At 33.6% G+C, this 21,084-nt stretch overlaps 3 protein-coding genes across 3 annotated transcripts in view; 2 read left to right on the plus strand and 1 right to left on the minus strand.

Annotated features, from left to right (window-relative positions):
* LOC125072287 (malignant T-cell-amplified sequence 1 homolog) overlaps nt 1-370 on the minus strand; it is a 35,461-nt gene extending 35,091 nt beyond the window's left edge. The window contains exon 1 of the mRNA XM_047682853.1: nt 257-370. Within this exon, the coding sequence (XP_047538809.1) occupies nt 257-267 (11 nt within the window). The 5' untranslated portion in view covers nt 268-370. The remainder of the gene's footprint in view (nt 1-256) is intronic.
* A 780-nt stretch (nt 371-1,150) lies between these two features.
* LOC125072327 (WD repeat-containing protein 18) lies at nt 1,151-2,608 on the plus strand (the record flags this gene model as incomplete). The annotated part of the gene is made up of 1 exon (XM_047682931.1): nt 1,151-2,608. A coding segment is annotated over exon 1 (1,350 nt), but the record flags the coding sequence as incomplete, so codon positions are not given.
* A 4,663-nt stretch (nt 2,609-7,271) lies between these two features.
* Nucleotides 7,272-21,084, plus strand: LOC125072273 (ankyrin repeat and LEM domain-containing protein 2 homolog). Its single transcript, XM_047682831.1, has 14 exons — nt 7,272-7,421; nt 7,505-7,760; nt 8,257-8,421; nt 12,607-12,770; nt 13,251-13,391; nt 13,808-13,981; nt 14,570-14,722; nt 15,452-15,621; nt 15,968-17,013; nt 17,426-17,547; nt 18,124-18,278; nt 18,554-18,685; nt 18,971-19,142; nt 19,424-21,084. The coding sequence occupies exons 2-14, from the start codon at nt 7,517-7,519 to the stop codon at nt 19,514-19,516; spliced, it is 2,931 nt and encodes a 976-aa protein (XP_047538787.1). The 5' UTR covers nt 7,272-7,421; nt 7,505-7,516; the 3' UTR covers nt 19,517-21,084.

Below are 21,084 nucleotides of genomic sequence, written 5' to 3' on the forward strand. Positions count from 1 at the left end.
TATTTAGTTTTAGTAATTAATTATTAAATAATAACAATGGTGTTACTTTATACTTATAGTATACAGGGACATCACTAAAGTAAATCGACGTCACTCTCGCTACCAACGTCACATACACACTAGTCGTTGATTGGTCCATGAAAGTTACGTCAATAAATTATTTGACAAAGCAAAGCCGTATAACCTAAAAAAATATTCGTTTACACGGTTTAAATTCCTTACAAACGTTTTTATAGTAAAATTAATTCGTACTTACTTTTTAAACATGATGTAAAGTTTTGATGCACTATTATAACTGGAAATAATTTTTCTGTTGCTTATAATCACAGACTACAAATTTGATTGAGATTGTCAAAATACACAGTAAAATATTTGGACCAATGATAATTGTGGTTTTACTTTTCTGTCATTTGCTGATATATAAGCCAATAATAATGAAGCACAGATAACATTTATAAGAAACGTATTTTTGTGTCCATTTGCACTTATTTTTCCTTACACATCGCAGATAACTCAGAAATCATTTCGGAAAATATATTATGCAGTATTTTATGTGATTTTTTTTTACAGTTTTATCAATTATTGAACTTTAATTACTCGCATAAAACAATTTTAGGCACCACCCTTTTATACATATATATACAAATAATTAAATTTCTTACACACATACATTACATGACTGAATACAAAATAAAACAAATATGTTCGACGAGTTTTCCCTTCATGAGTCTGTGATTTAAAACAAATCGAATTTAAACTTTAGATGTAAATCAACAAGTTTAAGCTTCTCATTGATATTTTTATATCTCAATAAGTTAGTTACATCATAAGTCTTCAAAATATCAACGGTAATCTTATATTTATTACCATTTTTATTATTGCCTGAATTTATTTAATTAATTATTTTATTTTAGTTTTTCTCATATCTCATATTTAACAATAATATTATTTGACTGTTTTACGTAAACAACCCTTTGGAGTTTGTGATGAACAACTTATTTTGTGGAATTTTATTCTTACTTATTACTTATTAAAGTTTTATATAATATTCTTAATTCTCGACTCATCTCGAATCTTACTTACATTAATTTATCGTGTATCGCTTTTGCTGGATGATGGAAACACTTTAAAAAATGAACTATATTTTGAATTGTGACAAGTGACAACTGTAGTCCACATGGTAAATTGCTAATAAATTGTTAATCGTAATGTCTTTTAATAATTAATATTAAATCCTTATCCAGTTTTATAATAAACAATGTCGAATTTACTTGAAGTATTAATTACCTGTGACTCTAATAATACGTTATGGACCTGCAGTATTTGGGATTCTTATACCGGTACGAATTTAATGACTTACAAAGGCGGTGGAACTGCTGAAAATCACACTCTTTCGTTTATTGGGAGCGACTACTTGGCTGTAGTTCAAAAAACGAAGCCTGTTCTTCATGTTTGGCCTTTGAACTCGCAACAAACGGTACAAGGAATGCGTTTTATACTACCAGGCAAAGCTAGTGCTTATGCAGTAACTCCCGACGGTTCTTACTGTGTGGCTGGCATTGAAGAGAAAATTTATGTTTGGCAAATTTCATCTGGCAGCCTTCTAACGATCATAAATCGGCATTATCAAAAAGTTAACCTATTAAAGTTTACTAGTGATGGTAGGTTCTTTATATCAGCAGCCGAAGATGGGATGGTAATGGTATGGTCATTGGCAACAGTGGCAGCTAATCCTGAAGTAGAGCTCGTGACACAGACAATTGCAGGACAACATGATCCAGCTTACATCTTCTCTGACCATTCATTACCAGTAACAGATTTGTATATAAGTAAAACGGGCATGCATGGACGTTTGTTTACAGTGTCCAGTGACAAATCTTGTAAAGTTTATGATTTGACCTGCGGTGAAATGCTCTTGAATTTAATATTTGATGAACCATTGTCAGCGATAGTATTAGATGCTCTAGAATTAAATGCCTTTATTGGAACAACTGAAGGGAAAATATTTCAATGTAGTCTTACAAATCCGCCTAGAAATAGAGATGTGCTTGTTAACAACGGAGACAATATGAATATATTTTCTTCTCATACAAAAGCAGTCACTTGCTTATCAATTTCACTTAACGGAGATATATTAATGTCTGGATCTAATGATGAACAATTAATATTATGGCATATAAGAAGCAGACAGCCAGTAAGAATAATAAGGCATAAAGGACCCATCACTAATGCTTTTTTCACTACTAATTATGATGCAATTTATAAACAAGACTTTACACCTGGAATTGTGCTTCACAGTTTAGAAAGAACTTTGGAGAAAAATAGTGAAAATGTATCTGAAATAGAAGTGATTATTAAAAAGGATAGCAACTTTTGGCCAACTTGTGGTGATATGAGTATAGATACAACCTATGATAACTTTGCATCCCAAGAAATAGATGTTGTGTCTAAGCAAAACGAGGCCAAACTTAAGGAAGAGTTAGAAAAAATGAAATTGATTAATTCCAATTTATATGCATTATCAATCCAAAATGCTTTGAAATCAATACCCATTGAACTTGAAAAAAATAAAATCACTGTGCATAAAAAGAAAAAAAATAAAAGTCATTTCAAGTAATAAATATTGTTTTATTTGTGTATATCTGAAATATATTGTTTTCCAAATCTTCATAAGCTTTTATTTGAAATTGTTTAAATAAATGGTTTTGTATAAACAATTCTATTGCTTATTGAAATTAACTAATTTAAAACTTGGCTACCTATTGATAATTTTAATTTCATGCATTTATAATTTAGATATTTTACTCTATGGAAATTCAGATTCTGTATATCCTTTGATACTGGTAAGAAAATTGTAATATTTATTTTCACAAAAAAATACCATAGGTAAAATAATTTCACAACTTATGGCTGAGTTTACGAATTAAAGTTAATATGATACTCAAATTGTGCACTATGCCTTTGTATTTGAATATTTTTTTGCTTGGTTGACGTATAATTTATGAAGAAATTATAGTATTCGATTATCTTGTCAAATGTATTGTCATACTTTATTATGTACAATTCTTAAAGTTAATTAAAGCCAAGTTCTCTTATGGTTTTGTCATTTATGTATCAATTTAATTAACTTTAAATATGTCTCAAGAGGATTCTGTCGATACTACACATTCATTTTCACAAGGCACAATGTCTCGCTATCTCCGACCTGACAGATTTGAGATAGAACCGAATTCTAGCAATTCTGACTTAAAATGGACTCATTGGCGATTTACATTTACAAATTTTTTATCAGAAGAAATCTCCACTAATACTCCTGACTCTATGAAACTGATGTTGTTGGTAAATCCTTTAGCTCCAACAATTTTTTCATATATTCGTGATTGTAAATTTTACGAAGATGCTATTAAATTACTTGATAGTATTTACATAAAACCTAGAAACGAAGTTCTAGCACGGCACATACTAATTACGAGAAAACAGCGACCGGAAGAAACAATTTCCGAATATTCACGAGCTTTGAAACTCTTGGCTCATGACTGTATCTTCCGAAACGTTACTGCCGAAGAACACGAACAACAAACGATTAGAGGAGCATTTATTGCAGGTATAAGTTCTCAGAAAATTCGAGAGCGTCTTTTAGAAAATATTACAATTACTATGGATGAAGCTTTAAATCAAGCTATATCATTAGAAACGGCAGAAAAAAATTCAGAAATAATTGCTGGTAACACAAATTCTTCGCAACTAAATGCATTTTCTAATAATATAAATGATTTTAATCAAAATGTGGCGGTATCTACTACACAACGAAGACGCTGTTTCTTTTGTGGTGGCAACATACATCAAAGAATAAAATGTCCTGCTTTTAAAGTCACATGTCAACTGTGTTCTAAGCAAGGCCATTTTGCTAAGGTTTGTCGAAGCGGTAATCAACAAACTGCAAATGCTCTTACTACTGACACATGCTTACATTATTCAAATGAAAGTTTCTTAGCTGCATCGCCTAGTAGCTTACAAAATGCTACCGTACCTATTTTTATAAATAATATACGCGCTGATGCCTTGATAGATACAGGAAGCTCCGTCAGTTTTATCAATAAGAAATTAGTACAAATAATGAATTTATAAATAAAACCCTGTAAACAGACGATTACTTTAGCATCGTTGACTCATGTATCCTTCGTAGAAGGAATGTGCCATGCTACAGTTAAGTTACAACATCATATTTATCAACAACGTCAACTTCTAATAGTTAACAATCTTTGTGCAGATATCATTATTGGCCATGACATACTAAAAGATCATTCGAAATTAGAATTTAAATTTGGAGGTAATAGAGAGCCTTTAAAAATATGTAACGTTATGAATGCATCTGTGCCACCAGTGTCTTTATTTACTAACTTATCATCTGATATTAAGCCTGTGGCGGTAAAATCTAGACGATATAGTAAAGAAGATAGCGATTTTATTAATACTGAAATTTCGAAGCTTTTAGCAGACGGAGTTATTGAACCCAGCGTTTCACCTTGGCGTGCCCAAGTCCTTGTTGCTGGAGGAGGAATTCACAGAAAACGCTTGGTAGTAGACTATTCGCAAACTATTAACAGATTTACATTGTTAGATGCATACCCTTTACCAAATATAGAAAATGTAGTATCTGAAGTTGCAAAATATAATTATTTCAGTCAAATAGATTTAAAAAGTGCCTACCATCAAATCCCAATATTAGAAAAAGAAAAAATTTTTACTGCCTTTGAAGCTGCTGGCAATCTATATCAATTTTCCAGAATACCTTTTGGAGTTACAAATGGAGTAGCAGCATTCCAACGAGCGTTACATTTTATAATTAAAACAGAAATTTTGAAAGGTACATTTTGCTATTTAGATGATGTTACAATTTGTGGAATGGATAAAGGTGATCATGATCAAAACTTAAATTGTTTTATGGCTGCTGTGAAAAAGTATAATTTAACCATAAATGAACAAAAATCTACATTTGGTGTCAATTCTATTAATCTGCTTGGATACAATATTAAAGATAATACTGTCAAGCCTGACTCTAATAGATTAAAACCATTATTAGACCTGCCACCCCCAACGAATAACAATGAATTAAAACGAACACTTGGTTTATTTGCTCACTATGCAAAATGGATCAATAATTTTTCACAAAAAATAAAACCATTGATTGGCATTAAGTCTTTTCCAATTGATGATACTGCAAAAACTTGCTTTGTATCCTTAAAATCAGAAATAGAAAAATCAACTTTAGCCGTTATTGATGATAATGATATTCTTACTGTCGAGACTGACGCATCAGAATTTGCGATTGCTGCGTCACTATCTCAAAAGGGGCGACCTATAGCTTTTTTTTCTAGAACACTTTCAGATTCAGAGCAACGCCAATCTTCAATCGAAAAAGAAGCATGCGCTATTGTAGAGAGTCTTCGCAAATGGCGTCATTATTTAATTGGTAAACATTTTTTACTTTTAACAGACCAACGCTCTGTTGCATTTATGTTTAACCAAAATCATATCAGTAAAATAAAAAATGAGAAGCTTGAACGGTGGCGTCTCGAATTATCTTGTTTTAAATATGACATAATTTATCGTCCGGGTAAAGAAAACACAGTTGCTGATGCTTTATCAAGAGTGTGTGCTCATATGAATGTCGATAAATTACGTGAACTGCATAATTCCCTCTGTCACCCTGGCATTATAAGAATGATGCATTGGGTTCGCATGAAAAACTTACCGTATTCGGTGAATGATATAAAATCTCTCATACAGTCTTGCCAAATATGTGCAGAAATTAAACCTCGGTTTATGAAATCTAAAGGTCAATTGATAAAAACTACAGCACCTTTTGAGCGATTAAACATTGACTTTAAAGGACCTTTACCATCGAATACTCCAAATAAATATTTATTAACAATAATCGACGAATACAGTAGATTTCCTTTTGCATATGCCTGTAAGTAAATAACAACTGCAACTGTTATAAGATGTTTAAAAGATTTATTTTACACTTTTGGAACACCGCTTTATATTCATAGTGATAGAGGATCTGCTTTTATTTCTAAAGAGTTTACAGAATTTCTAAGTTCCTTGGGGATTGCATGTAGCAGAACAACGCCTTATAATCCACGTGGAAATGGTCAAGTCGAGCGTCTCAACGGCACTTTGTGGAAAACAATACAACTTGCTCTTCGTACAAGAGAAATGCCAATTGAAAGCTGGGAGCAATGTCTGCCAATGTCCTTACATGCAATTCGCTCACTTCTTTGTATACCAATTAATACAACTCCACACGAACGACTATTTAATCATCCTCGTAGATCACCTCATGGAGAATCGTTACCCTCTTGGTTAATTCCTGGACCTGTGCTAATGAAAAAAAATATACGCAATAAAAACGATCCATATGTTGAAGAAGTTGAACTATTACAAAGTAACCCCTATTACTCTTTTGTGAAACATAAAAATGGGCGGGAATCAACAGTTTCAAATCGGAACTTAGCTCCACTTCCCACTCCAATAGAACACTACATAGATAAAAATTTAGAAGAACAATTAAATAATTCAACTACAAAAAGACAGCAAGAACAAGAAGATATCGTAGATGTTTTCTATGACTCAGAAGACCGAAATATAAATGCGGAGCATATTGATGTTCAGGACATACAATCTGTGACACCGAGTACGTCTGAGGATCAACATCTTAGGCGATCCGAAAGGACAAGACGAACTCCATATTATTTAAAAGATTATAGTTGCGTGTTAGAAAATGTTAGAGGGGGTGAATGACGTATAATTTATGAAGAAATTATAGTATTCGATTATCTTGTCAAATGTATTGTCATACTTTATTATGTACAATTCTTAAAGTTAATTAAAGCCAAGTTCTCTTATGGTTTTGTCATTTATGTATCATTGGTCGAAAATTGGGACAAAAATTAAGTATATATTTAATATTTTCACTATCACTGATTACTATAAAATTATAAGTTAGGTGTTACAACTACAAACAGCACTAAAATATAATTGAGTATTCTGACCAAATGTAAGAGTTAAATGTTTTTAATTAAAAATCCAAATAAAGTAGTAAAAATTTATAATTTAAAAAAAGAACACAAATGCAGATCAGCTACGCTAAGTAAAAAAAGGTGTGCATTTTATTGTTTATTTAAATTATAAACATTGTTATGTTGTCTGTGCAAAATTTGTACGTCAGACAGAAACGTCACCCGCGTCATCGCATCGTACGACTCGCTACTCTACTTGTAGTTCAATTTTCATTTTCAGTTTGATACATTACATTGTTTTTATTGTGAACTTAATTTATGTAAAAAGAATTGAAATACTAAACTCATATATATTTTCAAATTTTTGAATATGAGTTTATAACAGTCTTTAGTAAGGTAAATTGACTATAAAGCGAAGTTTTAAAAATAAATCGTTTGCGTCACAAACAAAACAGATTTTTTTTGTTTACTAATTTCAGTTACGAGACGAAATGTCGAAGGCTGTGCTCATTCCGGAGTGCAATAAGGATATTGGGGGTATGAAAGAAGAATATATATCGCCAAGTGACAAAAAAGATGGGGCCATAGGTTTATTTAGCAGGCTTTTGAGAACTTCCAGTAGAGTTTCCACTCTTGGGAAGAGACTTAGTTCTGAGAGTCCAACATCTACAGAACCCTCGATTAGTTACTATGGTGTATACATACCATTTGAGATCGAAAAAGGATCCGATAATGGTAAATTTTTGTTTATTTTTAATGTTATCACGAAAGTAATCTTATCATTTAGATTTAGGTCAAACGGTAGTAATCGGACTATTATTTATTTATTATTGAAATAAACAATATTGCCATAAATAATATCACTTTTATACTATTACTAATATTATTTGTGAGGTAAAATTTGTTACAGTTTGGACTATTTTAAATAACTAAGGCAAGGTGAATTTATTAGATACATTATTAAAAATAAAAACTTTTAACTTGATATATATTTAACTTTCTATTTATAGTGATATGTTCATCTGTATTAAAACTATGCAAAACACTCTGAATAGATTTTTCTAAATGACTATGTTTACGAGATATAATTGAGAGACTCTTGCTTGCGAGATATAATATTTACATTGCTTTTACCAAAGTGAGTTAGTACAGTACTTACAAAAACCATGTCATTTATATTGGTTGTTTGGTCATTTATATTAATTAATTAATAATAAATAATAATTCACAGAACCTCTACATGTTTACAAAAATAAATCTGATGCTATGGAATTGGTACGTCAGTACAAATCTGCCAGGTTCAAAATGTTCCGATCCCACCAGGATGCTGTAGCTTTTGCTCTAAGAGGGGCTGAACCAACTGACACACATTCATTACACGAAGGACATGGAAACTGTGAGTTTCTTCTTATTTAATTCTGATAATATTTAATAGCATAGATAATAGGATTCATAATTAAAACAATGTTTGAAAGACATCTTACTAGCTTTTGAACATGTACGTAGAGGGGTGGCAGATGTTAGGTACCCTATTTCCTTTTCTGTAGTCTTGACAATCTTTTTGTATCTGCCCTTGTCCCAAAGTACAGTAGAACCCGATCAACATGATTACGCTCAAAACAATTTCTTGCATTAAACTTATTTTTTCATCAGGTCCTACCAATTGAGATATATTTTTCTTACATTTCATAATGCTTAATACCATTTGTCATCTCGTTTACATGCACACACATGTCCTTTATTATTTACCCTCAATCGTTCACATCCAACACCCTCATATCAGTCCTTACACACTCCATCCAAGTCTTCTTCAGGTCTTGTAGCCCTGACAATGTGTGAGCATGTTTTGAAGATGTTTTTTTTTTACTATTTAAGATGTAAAAGCATAGAAAAACAAATGAACATCAGTCATTTCCACATTTACAATATTAGGTAGAATATCTCTTCATGCTTATAGAATGATCACGACATGTATTCATCGTTACATGATAAGTATGTTTGAGTGATTGATAACAGTTCTAATTATTACTATTCATATTTATATATATATATATATATATATATATATAATAATTATATTACATTAAAAACTATTTTTACACAAGAAAATAAAAGTTATTCTGAGAAATTAAAAAAAAAAGTGACAATAGACAAATCCAATGTTTCCTTGGTTATAGTTGTTTTCAGATTAAACATTATATGAATTGCAAGTTTGTTTGACTGCCTTGTATTTGGATACTTCCAAAAATAATTTCCAAATAGATAAATAAAGTGATAAGTGTTGCTAATGAGAATATGTTTTTTATCTAAATGTATATTGAAACACCTTTTTGTTTGAGGGCAACATCCTCATATCACTTAAGATATTTTCAAACCGACCTGATTATGTTATCTGAAGAGGAATTGATTCTAGACAGTGCTTTATTTATCTATAGCTTATTTATAACTTTAACGGATACTTAAAAATAAATCAGATAAGAATAATTACATGATTTTTTAAGTAAATACGGAAACTGCATTTTTTGAATTATAGCAAGTACGGCTTTGTTCAGAAAGATATAAGTACACGCACACTAGTAAAGTAGTATAATTTTTGGCGAGTGTCAAGTATTGCTGTCACCTACACCGAGATAATAAAGTTGACTCTTGTTTTAGTTTTTTGGTAGCGCTACGCTATGTATATAAATAATCTAAATATTTGGGTTTGTGAGTGTGTTGGAAGGCAAACCAATCTAACACTATTTTTTAAATGTATTGTACTAATATTATTAAATAATTTCTTTTGATTAGTACCTACTGCAAATATTCTATTATTATTTTTCAATCTAATGTATCTATACTAATATTATAAATGCAACAATAACTGTCTGTCTGTGTTCTGCGAATCATTGGACTTAATTTAACGAAAGGAGGGACATAGGTTTTTATGCCTAACACCTAACGATCAACTTCTAAAAAGCGAGCGCAGTCGCGGTTGTAAACTAGCGATCGATATATTAAAGCGAATCCGACAATGATATATTATATTATATATACCTTTATTTCATAAACTTTGCATGTAATACATTAGGCCAAATAGGTTACAATAACACGGGCCAAAATCAGGTAACGACAGACATATTCGTGCGTAGCGACATTAAAATATATAATAAACGACAGAATTAGGTCGCATCGTAAATAACTTTCGTCGGACAGTTGAATGTTAACAATTTATTTATATATTACGGTTGAATTTTCAAATTGTGCATGGATGCAAATACGATGTCGAAGAAATGATCGAACGATTCCCAAAGCTGTTTTCAATACGAATCCTAGGACTGAGACTTTAATAAAAAATTATTTTTGTAGCAACAAATTCGCTCTAAGTACAATATTCTAGGAAGAAATGTTAAACGGAAATATAAAGGAATGTGTTAACTTTCAAAAGATTAATGTTTTCGTTAGTTACTTTAATTGACTTTGAAGAGCCAAAATGTCTCAGTAGAAAAACCATAATTAATCATTATGATCCACTGTAAGCCGATTTTTAACGAACATCTGGACTATAGGTTTTTCCGATTCAACTTTATGTTATTTTCTAATTTTAAATTATTATTATCAATTAAACTGTATGCTACATTAAAAGGAAACCAATGATGTTTATGTACATCAAATAATTCGGATAATTTCTCGAATTACGGGCGTAATATTCAAACAGTCTCTTTATAACAGCAAATCGTTTTTTTATAAGAATCAATTGAATGTAAAGTTATCATCAGACCAGAATTTAGATTCTACTTAGAACAACCGGCAAATAACTCAGTACTTACTCTTTTCTCATATGAAATATATATTCCTTTGTTGTAGAAGTTTTAAAAGTAATATAAAACGTTACGTCGTTAGTTGTTATCGACTCGCTAACTGATTCGATAAATTAATTAAAAACTACATTTTGATATGACAATTTAGTAATTGACTTAGAAATTAATGTTCGTTGAAATGAAAATTAGTTTAATTATTAATTGTTATTTGGGTTTTTCGTACTGATAATAGAAAACTTGCCTCTATGGTCTCGTGGCCAGCTATTTGGTTTTGAATTCCCGAGTCAGATCAATAAAAACTTTTTTTCTATCATGATCGTTTTAGTATCATGATGTATGATTGATTGATGATTTTACAGAACTCTATTGATGTATACCAGTAATAGGAAGTTAATAGTGTCACCTGTGTCTGAATTTTTACAATTCGTGTCCGATTGCCGGCCCTGCCATTTATGGGAGTGAAAGAATAGTGTATCGCACCTGTGTTTGTGCACTTGCTTGTGTAATTTATATTTTTTTTGAGCATTAGCAGCCTGTAAATTTTCCCACTGCTGCTGGGCTAAGGCCTCCTCTCCCTTGAGGAGAAGGCTTGGAGCATATTCCACTCACATACTTGTGTAATGTAATATTATATATATTGCTAATCTAAACTAGATAGTTAGCTAGTCTTCCTTGAGAACTACCTCGAAATTGAAATCTAATGTTTATTCAAGTAAACTTCGTTTCGGGATAGATCTACAAGAAACGGCAAAAAACTCTCATAGATGCGCTTTTAAAACATACCAGATTCACAATGGGGTCACTGTCCTCAAATATTGTTATTGATCAGTCCTTCGTTGGAAACAAGCTTAAATCTAAGCATCTTTATCCAAAAATAATCGTCCATTCGCACTCCGTGGCCGATATTGGATAAGGTGTGCTTAAAATTAATTAATTTTGTCATTATCGTTATCTCGGTTTTCCGAAAGCTTAGACAATACGTCTACTATTTGATGCTAATTCTACATTGCAATGCCAATTTAAATTCGTTAATTATTAACCGATATCCCTTTCGCTAAAGTATCTCCGTGCTCAAAAGTATACTAATTGTAATGTCTGTCAATAGTCTGTACGGTATAAAGTCGTTGTTCTGCAATGCGTTCTAGTAGCGAGGTAGATAGTATCGGCCTTTCTTATTTATGAAACAATATTACAAACATTCTTTGTTAACAATTATCATGGCAATCGGTCAAACGGTTCGAAGTCTATCAATCTCAACAAATATACGTATTTATAATATATCTATATATAAAATTGTTGATTTATCGAAGTTTAATATTGGTTTTATTAAAATATATTTTATATACTATTAAATTAATTTTATTTTTATATTAATTAAGTAAAGTAATTCTGAAACTTAATATGCTGTGAAAATTATCTTAAAGTAACACAGCCTGTAAATTTTCCACTGCTTTCGAAGGCCTAATCTCTTTGAGGAGAAGGCACGGAGCTTATACCACATATATAACTATATAAAATCAAATGGATACATCGATAAAAATATACTACAATCATTCTTTTCGTATATATGTTTCTTATTTGTGTGTATATGTCACTGAATTCCCAAATGACTAGACCGATTTTGATGAAAGTTTTGAATGGGCTTTAGGTGGATTACATTGAATGCGGTAAGAGGCGCTACGATCAAGTACAATGATAAAAATATATAGTTGTTTCATTAACACGAAGTCGGGATGGGCCAGTCTAAAGCAATTGTGTCTATGTTTTTTTTTTAATTTCAGCGTTAGTGGGCGAAAAACCATATCCATTCAAAGCTCCATCTCCTCAAGATATGGTGGCTCTCCGAAAGGCGATAGAGGCAGGATTGGCGTGCACTGTACGGGACCGCGTGTGGGATAATCCGCGGTACCTCGTCAGCAGTGGGAACACACCCGCTATCGTACAAGTAAGGAATTAAAACATTATTTAAATAAATATAAAATATTAGCAGTTTTATCTAATGTTGTATCAAAAAATGTAACAATAATACTGTTATTTTGTATCTAAATTAATGTATTAATTTTATATTAATTAATTATAATACGATGCCCTTAATCTACATAATTAACAGATGAATCATTTTAGAAATAAAACATATAAACAACATGACTGGACATTGCGCAATCTATCTTTTTTCTTTGACCAGTACAGATACTGATTTAACAGACAGACAGATTTAATAGTGTACAATGTAAATAAAGAAAGCAATAAAAATATTTATATCTCTTTCCTGTCTTGTCGGAATTCCGTTTCGATCAGATCACGAGCGGGAATAGAGTTTTCATGTTTTCGCACACATTTGCAAAACACAAGATGAAACTATGACATGTCCTGCGCAAAACACAGGATGTCATTGTCATGATTAATATTTTGGTATTTTTTTTAGGAAGGAGCTCGGTACAACGCACTTCACATAGCAGCAAAATCTATGAACGCCGAGATCTGCAATCTCATACTGACCACAGTTGGGAATCCGATGTTCGTGCAAACGTTGTACGGTATGGACGCGGACCCTGAATCGTGCAAGGTAATATCTGTTATAGATCTTTTAAAATAAATTTAATATATATTTTTAAATATTTTCATAATAATATTAACTGGCGGAATATGTGCCATTTGAAGGTAAGTGGTCATCAATGCCTTTAGACGTCGACTTTGTAAGAAATTTAAAGAATTTCTTAGATCAGCAATGCACCACCAATCGAAGAACGATGTAACTAACACTGAATCACTCACTCTTCAAACCGGAACACAACGGTACTAAGCATTGCTGCTTGGCGTACTAGTAGAATAATTACGTATGGTGGTGATTCACGTGGCCCAGTGGTCCGTCCGTCTACCTATTTTGGAAAAGCATGTATGGAACATCAAGGAAACTATTTAAATATATCGTAAATATGTAAATCATAACGAAATATTTCAAAAAGTATTATTTAATTTAAGGAATTCGCGTCAATACTAGTGGACAGATACCTCAACACCCCCGATAAGGCGATGAACGAGACGCCCCTCCACTTCGCCGCTAAGTTTGGAGCCGAAAACGCCGTCGATGTTCTGACGTCATTCCCGCAGTGCAACAAGACCGCTAAGAACAAGCACGGAGAAATGCCAAAAGACGTAAGTACTGGTACATTTACAATAACAGAAGTAATACGTATTCTATAATTACAATCCTTTAAACATTCAAAAGGAATAGTGCTTTTTTTAATTTATACATATTAACCAACTGAATTTGAAACAGTAACATTTATAGAAACTATGTCGCCAACGTACATCCCCAGAAATATGACTAATTTGTTAAAGTCAACGCAATAAGTGATTTATTGTTCTCAAAAATCAAAATCGAGATATACTTTATTCGAGCAGGCCTTTACGAGCACTTCCAAATCGTAATCGTCATTTTATAGAACTCTATTGAAAATAAAGCTACCACCGGCTCAGAATGTAGATTCAACCAGAAATAACCGGCAAGTGACTCAGTAGTCACTGGGTACTGGAGTACCTACATTTTTTACGACCAACTACTCGCACCTGTGTGAAAACACGACGGGGTAATTTGTTCTCGTATGGCGGGGATGCGACTCACACGTCGCTTGCGTCCTAGGGGGATTTCAATTTGGGATATACTTTTATATCGGAAGTAGTGACCGACGGCCGCGCAGACAGTACCGCGCCAGTCACGCGCCAGTAATGCCCCGTGCGCAGGTGATCTGCAGCCGCTGCGCGCCGCCGCCCGCCGACGCCGCGGCGCGCATCCGCCGCATGCTGCAGGAGCGCTACTACGTGCCCGTGCTGCACGCCGACGACGGCAGCGGCGCGCCCACCATCGGCCGCCCCTTCACGCCCGCCGAGCCCCCGGTCTGCGCTGTTTCATTTCACTCGTGGTGGCATAAATACTTTATTAAACAATCATGACTCAACTGACTGAGCCGACGTCGAATCATTAAGCTGAGAGTGAGTAAAGAATTACTGTGGTGGTGAAAGGCCACCTCTGTCCGCCTCTGAAATAGACAGGCTGATGTAGACACTGGCTGGCAGTAAAATTATCGAGATGTTTTTAGAAAGGAGGAGGGAAATTATCATTTATAAAATTACCGACTCTTGGATCCAATATAGAAGTATATTTACACCATGCAACAGCAGTTAAGACCTTGACTTTAATTTAAAAAAAAAACTTACTTGAACACATATTCTTATAATGATATAATTACACAAACAGCTCTTGGTAATTTATTCGGAAAGGTACCCATTCATAAACTAAATCTTTTGGTCGAAATTCGGCCATAATCATTGCAGAAAATTTGAGGAAACTGTATATGTTTTGTAGATTTTTTTACTCTTATCTAATTTTTACTTTTCTTAAAAATATTGGAGTAACGTCTCGTCAAAGTATTCAAAAACAAAAAAGTATTTTCGCTGAGAGAGATACAATTTCTAAAACTAAAAACCACCCTTCGAACCAAAATATTCCCTGAATACTCATTCAAGTATATTGTCACATAAAATAATGCATTCACGATACTTTGGCACTTTATCAAATCAAATGAAAGATCTAATTATACTAATAGGCATATCGTCTTTCACCAGGATTTAAACCAGGATCCTCTTTCCCCTCGATACGAGATCCGAGCTTTCGCCGGACCCATGGAGGCCAACGATGCGGAATCCTTTCGACGACGTTGGAAGACTCCACCGCGGTCTGCGAAACCGACTTTCAGGCTCAAGGAAATGACCAAGGGATTGGAGACGGTTGGCAGGTAATTTTATTATATTTGAAATGTGTTACTAAAAATACTATTATGTCTATAAATTCGTATAGTTAATTCCAATCGAGAGTAATGATATACAAGCCTTAGATCAAGCTTCTAAGGTTCATAATCATATATGTACCTTGCAGAATACTGAGAAATCCCTGCAATCTTATTAATATAAAAAATCACAGAATTAATGGGAAACATGAAGGACTCTTAACCGAATTTCTTTTGTTTTATAATAAGAGATCAAGTCGGAATGTTCTACTATAAGAAGTGCAATTAACTTTTATTTCGTTTTATAGATTGTATCTAGTGTTAAATTGTACATAAATATATTTAAATCTTGCAGAAACCTAGCGGAGCAAATGAAAGTGGATTGGAAGGAATATTGGCCGTTCTTAGATACTTTTACAGACCTTCGATCATCAGAGGGCCTTTCACTTCTGGAGAATTATCTCAAAGCCAAATACGAAACGGCTTGCTCGTTCGCGTACAGCGACAGCATTCAATCTCAATACTTAGCAGACGACTTCACCATCTCAAAAATCAGTCTAGGAAATCTATCTCAGCAAAGCATAGCAAATACGATTCTGAGTCCAATGTCCGAACTCTGCGTGGCCATGAAAACTTGTCAGTTAGCGGAGAGATCGCCCCAATGGAGGGAGAAGGAGTCGATCAGACAGAGACTGGGCAGACAGCCGAACCCCAAGCCGCTGATACCGAACGGCGAGTCGACCCCCACCACGAACCACACCGTCAGCAGACTGCTATGTATAGAGCGGACGTGCCAAGTGTTCGCCAAACGAATCGCGGACGCATTAATATTTTCCTTGACAGCTGAGCCCGAAGTCGCCGGAGAATCTCTCAAGTCCGAAGCGAAACATCTTCAGCACACGATCTACACTTACATGGACGACGAACGCTTCCGAACCATCGACTTCGCTCTCATACACTCGAGATTAGCTCAGCTCGTGGTCTTCAAGCTGAAGCAACAGACCGGAGAATTGGACGACATCAACAATTTGGTGGAGTTTTTAGTGAAATTGAGGTGCCCGAACGATGACATTTTTAGTTCGGACGACGAGAGAAAACCGTTTACGTACAGAACGCATAGAGTTAAAATTAATCACGTGATCGATGGGCACGTTAGATGTTTAGCGAGCTTCATATGTGAGGAGTTGACGGAGGCGGTCGTCACGAAGGCACCGGCGGTCTCTGAAACCGAGTGTACGGAAATATGGGAGAAGGCCGCAAAGTGCAGGTGTGATTGGACGATAGAAGTGTTTGAGAGGAATAGCAAGAAAAATGCATCCTTCAGAAAGAACAGGTCCTTGTTGTCAACGAGCCCGAAGAGTGAGAGCTTTATTAAGAGGCTCACTTTCGATCACGACATTGGTATGTCTATTTTATTTTTATCTAACTACAAACAATTGCTAATAAATTTTCAATATATTATCAAAGCGAGCTTGTTTGTTATGTTTTCATGTCTTAACTACTCAGTATATTTTATACATACATATTACTGTGTAACAATAAAATCTCGTCAGTTAAATTTGAATCTATAAGCCGTGCACAAATTTTGATATATATTTTTCAATAAACTTACCAATTCTTGACATATTTATATGACCTAATAAATAAATAAACTTTACAAAATAAACTAAACTAAGCGCACACATATTTCCCGTATTAGTAACTCGCACCCGTGGGAAGCCGAGACGGGGTACTATTATATATAAATAAACGAAGCATTCAACCCGAAAGCGACCAAACTTTAACAAGTGTAACAACTTGATACCTATTCTAGGAGATGGTAAAACACAACAGAACGAAGTAGAGAAACCCGTCAGCGTGAACTCCCCCGCCGGCGACAGCGCGCCAGTGCTGTACAGCGTCGACGTCGCCAAGTGCCAAGTACTCGAAGCTGAGGTTATTTATTTTCATATTATCTCACTTTTAATTCATACGAATATGTTTGGCTGTATTTCATTAAAAAGAAGAATCACTCAAATACGATTGGACAATTTTTATAAAGTAGTATAAAAAACCGACAAATAAAATTTATTTACGAAGGCCGAAACTATATTGAGTGTCTTTATAATTGACGTTTAGTTGTGCGAAACATATGCTCGCATTGCAGTTGATCATGTTGTTCTTTCTTATCCATTTTTTTTTAAATTATTTCATATTGGAGTGGCAAATGCCACCTGATGATAAGTAGTCGCCACTGCCCATAGATTCTTAGCCCTGTAAGAAATATTAACCATTCCTTACATCACGGCACCACCAACTTTGATGTTAGATTAGGTACGTTGAAGTTGTATGCCATAGTTTTACTGAATCACTCAGTCTTCAAACTGGAACACAGAAATACTAAGTATTGCTGGTTGCCGATAGAATATATGATGAATGGTTGGCGACTACCCAGACGCACTTGCACAAAGCACTGTAATATAGAAAATTAGATAATTTTAAATGGCATATGGATATATTTTTTAATTACAGATTTCCGACGACGACTCGGTAGTATCATGTCAGTCTGATAACGAAGAAGCGTACCAAACAGCTTCCGAAGAACCTACGCTAGATTCGGAAGAGGATAAGGAGGACCAAATGCAAGATGCCAGCGACCGAGCTGTCACAGAACCTTTTATATATGGGTAATGATATAAAGACTGTCTATTGCTTAGTTAAGCCAAATAGTGTTGTGTTATTAATATATTCATCAGGAACTTTGTAAATCACATAGAATATATAAATCTATGGTTTGTTTATCTTAACTTCTTCCATACAGTAGTAGCGGGGTACAGTAATAATTGTATTATTTGATTAAATGTAACAATACTAGAATTCTTATATGGATTATTGTACAGATTATTTTGAAAGTATTATATAATTTATTTGAATTCTAACTCGTTACCAACGATTATTCCAGCGAAGAGCCAACGAAAATGGATCGGCTAGTGTTCGAAGCCATCAAGGACGTCCGCATCTCCCATGATACCTATCCAAATGTGTTCCGCTGGAGGCACACTGTGGCTTTGTATACGCCAAGCGAGAGAGACGGGTATGTAATGATTTTATAGTAAAGTTTTTCTTAAAAATCAAATTAATAATAGTGTACGAGTCCGTTTATTTTGCGTCGCAGAAGATGTGACGTCATAAGGGTTCTAAATCATCGGCGTGTTATCATCCCAATGTTTTTTAATTTTTTGTCGTAACTTTTTACTCATATTGAAAAGACAAAGAAATATTAACAGTTCTGTTACAAAATATTTAAATATCCAAATTGAGATTTCGAGAACCTTAAACATTAAGGTAGTATTGGTCATCCGTAACGCCTTTTTACCAGCTGGTCGTCGGCGAGCGCGGACGACAGCGTATCATCGCTGGGTTGCGGTTCGCCGCGGGGGGGCTGTAGCACGCCGCGAGGGGGCTACAGCACGCCACGGGGGAGCAGCAGCACGCCACGGGGGGGCTGCAGCACACCGCGCCGTGAGCGACACGCACCCGTCACGCTGCAGGTAACGATTGTCAACGATGCCATGAGGTAGTAAGATATATTTACCATCCCTTATATCGTCAATCGTGCTATCTGCATTTGGAACTAAGATGCTATGTCCCTTGTGCTTGGGATTTCACTGGCTCCAAACCAGCACAAAACAAACTAACTATTGCTGATTGGCGTTAGAACGGTTCTATCTATCCAGATAGTCTTGTTCACCAAATAAAAACATTATTTATTATCCTTTACCATATTGCACTTTATCTGGAAGATAGTTTTGAAACATATTTTTTATTTCAGATGTCAAACTGGCTCCGAGTGACCGGCCCGAACTCCCCACGATCAGCGCTCGCGACTAAAAACGTTGGACATAATGTTAGTTTCGGTTTTTGAATATTGCTCCTAAACTGCCATTTTATTTCAATGACATTGTGACAGCTATAATAATAATTATTAATTGTACTAGTAATTTGGGGATTTGAAGTAATTTCCCTATTTTTCTTTTTAATTTCTATTAATTTTTACTATGTTTAGATGAGAAAAATATGTTGAAATCTCATCTCAAATGTAATATTGTCTCCGTAATCTGTAATTGGAAAACATACAGGAAATACTCTTTGAAGAACTTTTGTGCTATAAATAAAGACCAAATAAAATAAACATAAAAGACTTACATGTGAATTCTTCAGGGTACTATTTAATTTTTCAAATACCGTAAGACTTATTGCTTAAAACCTGACATTAATTTTAATATCCTGAAGTTAAAAGATGATAGATATGAGTGCCGTCAGAAATCTATCTTAATATTATGATATTGTAGCACAATGAGTTCTTTCATTTGGTATTGTCCTTGTGTCTGCCTTTTACGACTGTTTTTTTTTTTTACATTTGTCTTGTAAGTTGTAGCGGTCCACAACCAGAATTATAGAAATACGGGCGTAAAGGAAAACTTCTGTATTGGTTATTGCGTCTATAAATTTTGTATAGAAATAATGCTAATCTGGTGATAAGTACGATTTAATACATTTTTAGGTAAAGTATTGTGACGCGTTAAACGCAAAGTAGGGAATTTTGAAAGTGAAAAAATTGATTACGATTTTAGTACGCTAGATTTAATATTTTCATAATTTTATTATTTGCACTTTTTACATTAATAATTCGTACATTATAATTTTATACACTCATCGATCATTAATTGTAATAAATAAAATATAGACTGTAATAATTGTTGCAAAATTATCATAAAACATGAAAATTATCTCACTGAAATATTATTGTGTGATTGTTGAAATACAAAGGGATGTATATTTTGCAACTATTATTATTAATAAAAAATTAACATCACAAAATATTACAATTCAGATTAATTTACTAAATTCAGACAAATATTTTATGTAACAGATAATCTCATATTTTATAGATTTATGTTTTTATAAAAGCGGACTTATTTTAATTTTGACTGTAAGTTTTTACTTTGTAACCTCTAGGTGAGTGACGTCAACCTTGGTCATGGCTGGATTAAATGATGGATGGTCTCAAATAATCTTACACAAAATAATTTGTTATTAGTAATATTTCAATGCATTGTGGGATCCATTAGCATTCACATCGCCTTTAATTTAATCTAGCCTTGTCTTTGGTGGCTTAATTTGTTGACAAGAAATGTTAGGTATTGTTTTATGTTCAAATAGAATTTGTGTAATGTCAGATATTTTTGTGTTAACTCAATGTGCATTTCAATCAAGGTACAATTCCAAGTTATCCGTTTGTATGACAATAACGATATCACATTAAGCATTTATTATGTTTTAGTTTCGTCTGGTCGCCAAATGTTAATGGAGCGTTGCACTTATTATAAAAAAAAATATTAGAGAATGTTTGTACTTTTATATCGAAGATAAATTTATGTATATATTATATGTTTTGATTCGCATAACTATCTAAATAAATTATGAATGGTT

The sequence above is a fragment of the Vanessa atalanta genome, chromosome 21 (assembly GCF_905147765.1).
Source record: "Vanessa atalanta chromosome 21, ilVanAtal1.2, whole genome shotgun sequence".
Lineage (NCBI taxonomy): Eukaryota > Metazoa > Arthropoda > Insecta > Lepidoptera > Nymphalidae > Vanessa > Vanessa atalanta.